This window comes from Antrostomus carolinensis, unplaced genomic scaffold (assembly GCF_000700745.2).
Source record: "Antrostomus carolinensis isolate BGI_N321 unplaced genomic scaffold, ASM70074v2 scaffold34806, whole genome shotgun sequence".
Classification (NCBI taxonomy): Eukaryota; Metazoa; Chordata; class Aves; order Caprimulgiformes; family Caprimulgidae; genus Antrostomus; species Antrostomus carolinensis.
In genome coordinates this window covers 1-3,162 of record NW_010323123.1, presented here as the reverse complement: position 1 = coordinate 3,162, position 3,162 = coordinate 1, and the positions used below count along the sequence as shown (strand labels likewise).

At 48.9% G+C, this 3,162-nt stretch overlaps 1 protein-coding gene across 1 annotated transcript; it reads left to right on the top strand.

The window, feature by feature from the left end:
• Positions 1-1,420: 1,420 nt before the first annotated feature.
• HOXD12 (homeobox D12) lies at positions 1,421-3,124 on the top strand. The gene is made up of 2 exons (XM_010170503.1): positions 1,421-2,057; positions 2,376-3,124. Exons 1-2 carry the CDS (start codon positions 1,496-1,498, stop codon positions 2,612-2,614), a joined length of 801 nt encoding a protein of 266 aa, XP_010168805.1. The 5' UTR covers positions 1,421-1,495; the 3' UTR covers positions 2,615-3,124.
• Positions 3,125-3,162: the final 38 nt, after the last annotated feature.

The following is a 3,162-nucleotide window of genomic DNA, read 5'->3' as shown; positions in this document are numbered from 1 at the left end:
GAAGCCCCCGGTCCGGGTGGCAGATGGGCCTCCAGAGTCTCCCGCGGGCCGTGGGGCGGCGGAGCCGAGAGCGCGCTGGGAACGTGGTGCCACCGCCACCACCGAGCTCGGCCGGTCTCGGGAATGGGATGCTTTTCCTTCAGTCTGCCAGCCGCTTGGCCCATTGCGGGTTTTTTGGGGTGCAGCACACGGGGCCTCGGCTTGCCTGCGTGGGAAGTACGCTGTCTCTTGTACGGTTTGGGAAAGGACACGAGCAACCTCCTGTGAGGATGCTCTCAGATATTATTTTATTCGCACTCGCTCGGATGCTACAGGGAAAATGGGAACGATAACGGGATGGTCTCTCAAAAATGTGAAAATATGTGTAACTCCCAAAATAACACTGTAAGGGATAATTTTCCTGTCGGGGAGAAAATTCCTCATAACACTACTTGGGAGATAACAGGGGGGTACCCAGCTGAGGCTGACTCTCCCCTGCCCACCGCTACCCTCGCGTCCTCTCTGCTGCACTGCAGAACATGGCATTTTCTTTCTTGCAGTCTTTCGATTTTTTTTTTATTATTATTATTTACTTTTTATCTCTGCGAGGTGCTCAATTAATTCTGTGTTGGTGCTGTTGTTATTCTCGGTTTGTTTGGTTGTATTTTAAGACAAAATAATCCCCGAGTTTTAGAAGCGTTGTTTAAAACTTGTCTTCGCTTCGGAGTGAGGATGAAAGGGAAAAGTGGTACAAAGGGCAGACTTGCGGACCTAAGAGAATACTGGTCATTAGTGTACCAGAACGACGATCTTGGTAATATCCGATCAATTAAGATTTTAATTGCAAGCATATGCAGATGCTTATTTTGTTGCTGCCAGTTAAACGCGTATATAGAACGGGCAAAATACGTGTTCTGGGCACACACAGGCATAAGGTGTACTCGTCTGTGCAGGGGCAGAAATACGTACGCGTGCCCTACACCATCACATCTCCTTCCCCCTGTTGGGAAGGAGCCATCGTAGGTTACTCCCAGCCCGCCGTGCACGCTGTTACCGTGGGGATACTTTTCGCCCCGGCGCAGGGCTGCTGGCCCTGGGGGGCGGCTGGCCCTGGGGGTTTGCCAGCCGGGGGGCTCTGCCGGGCAGGGGGCTGCGCTGTCCCCTCGGCAGCTCCACAGATGTTTTCTTTCCCCTCATCTTTCCGCTAGCGCCGCAGTTTTGCCGGCCAGACCCGGCCACTTTTATAGAAGCGGAGACCATGTTTTCCCCTCCCCCTTGCGAGCTCGGTATTTTCATATTTCAAGTGCTATCATAAGACTTTTTTAAAGGGGGGAAAAAAGGGGAAGAAGAAAAAAAAAAAAGGGGCGCTCTGTGGCTCGGTGGCTGGAGGCGGTGCTGAAATTACCGGCTTTGAAGAACCTGTCTGCAAAGTTTCGTCCAATCGTTTCAGGCTTTCCGCTTATTCCCTGTTGTAACTAAATACTGCTGTAAGAACAGCTGAAGTCCTTTGTTGGAAATGTGTGATCGCAGTCTCTACAGATCTGGCTACGTTGGTTCTCTCCTGAATTTGCAATCTCCAGATTCCTTTTATTTTCCTAATTTGCGGGCTAATGGCAGTCAATTGGCGGCTCTGCCCACCATTTCCTACCCCCGGAGCTCGATCCCCTGGACTTGCTCAAGTTCGTGCGCAGCCCAGCCGCAGAGCCACGCGTTCAGCGGCGCGGCGCAGCCTTACCTCCCCGGCTCCGTTCCAATCAACATCAGCTCCAACGGCAACAAAGAGTGCCTGGAAGACAACAATAAATATTACGCCCACGATGCGAGCTCCAAACAAGAGGAGAGATGCCGACAGAGGCAATCTTTTGCAAATGACCCAACTGTTACTCACGCAGCCAACCTAAAGCCCGTAAAGTATGATCACTCGAGCCTGCAGAGAAGTTTGCATGGTTCGACTGCTCTTTTTGAAGTTAATTCCTGCACTTCCAGTTTAAAGGAGGACATCAAGAATTCCGTCAACTTGAACCTGACAGTTCAGCCCGCAGCAGTCCAGTCATGCCTCAGACCTTCAGTGCAGGATGGTATGCCTTAAATATCTCGCTTTAGTTAGAGGCGACCTAGCGATACTTGCTTTCTAAAAGGTGCCTGTAATTGCTTTGTAACCTCCCTGTAACCCATTCTGAGTGATAATCGCTTAATCCGACTCGGAGGTAGATAGAAATTGTGCTGTCAGCTGTGCTTTGCCCGATTTGCCGACCTAGTTTAGCCCTGTTACCTTGCGGGGTTTTTTGTGAGTTCTTTGTTGTTGGTTGGTTGGTTTGTTGTTGGTTGGTGGGTTTTTTCATATTCTCTTTAATAGCCTGACCTGATGCACTAAATTATCGACGTGTTTGTTATAGGTTTACCTTGGTGCCCCACCCAGGGGAGATCAAGAAAGAAACGGAAACCTTACACAAAACAACAAATTGCTGAATTGGAAAACGAGTTTCTCCTCAATGAGTTTATTAACCGACAGAAGAGGAAAGAACTATCAAACAGACTGAATTTAAGCGATCAGCAAGTTAAAATTTGGTTTCAGAACCGGCGGATGAAAAAGAAAAGAGTAGTAATGCGAGAGCAGGCGCTTTCTATGTACTAGAGCAGAGTCCGTCCGTTCCTGCATGAACTTGTGCCCGGAGTGTTCACCCCTAGAGTAGAGCGTATTCGCGAGTGAAACGCGGGGAGTGAGGTTTTTTATAATTTAAACCAAATTCTCGAAACGCGTAGGATCCCTGCGTAAATTGGCAAACGCTGAGTTCTTCGCCAAAATGACGAAGGCAAGCCGGACCAGCACGGAAACCTGTATTATCAGCTTTTTACCTTTCTTTCTCAGTTTATATAGATTTTCTCCCGCTTCTTACCCTTTCTTTCCCCGGAGAACGAGCGGTGCTAAACTAAAATCGATCTTTTTTATCTGTATGTAAACACCATTTTGCAGCAAAATAAAGGAAAAATGCCTAGTAAAGACATCAGCTCTGTGAGTCCCGGCTGCTCCCTTCATCTGCTGCCCTGCACGCCAGGGCAAGCCTGCGGCGCCGGCTTGTTTTGTGGTTTGAAGTAACCTGCTCGAGCAACGATGAGGGAAAGTGGTTAACAAATAAACCTTTTTCTTTCTTCCTTTTTTCTTTGTTTTTTTCCCACCCCACC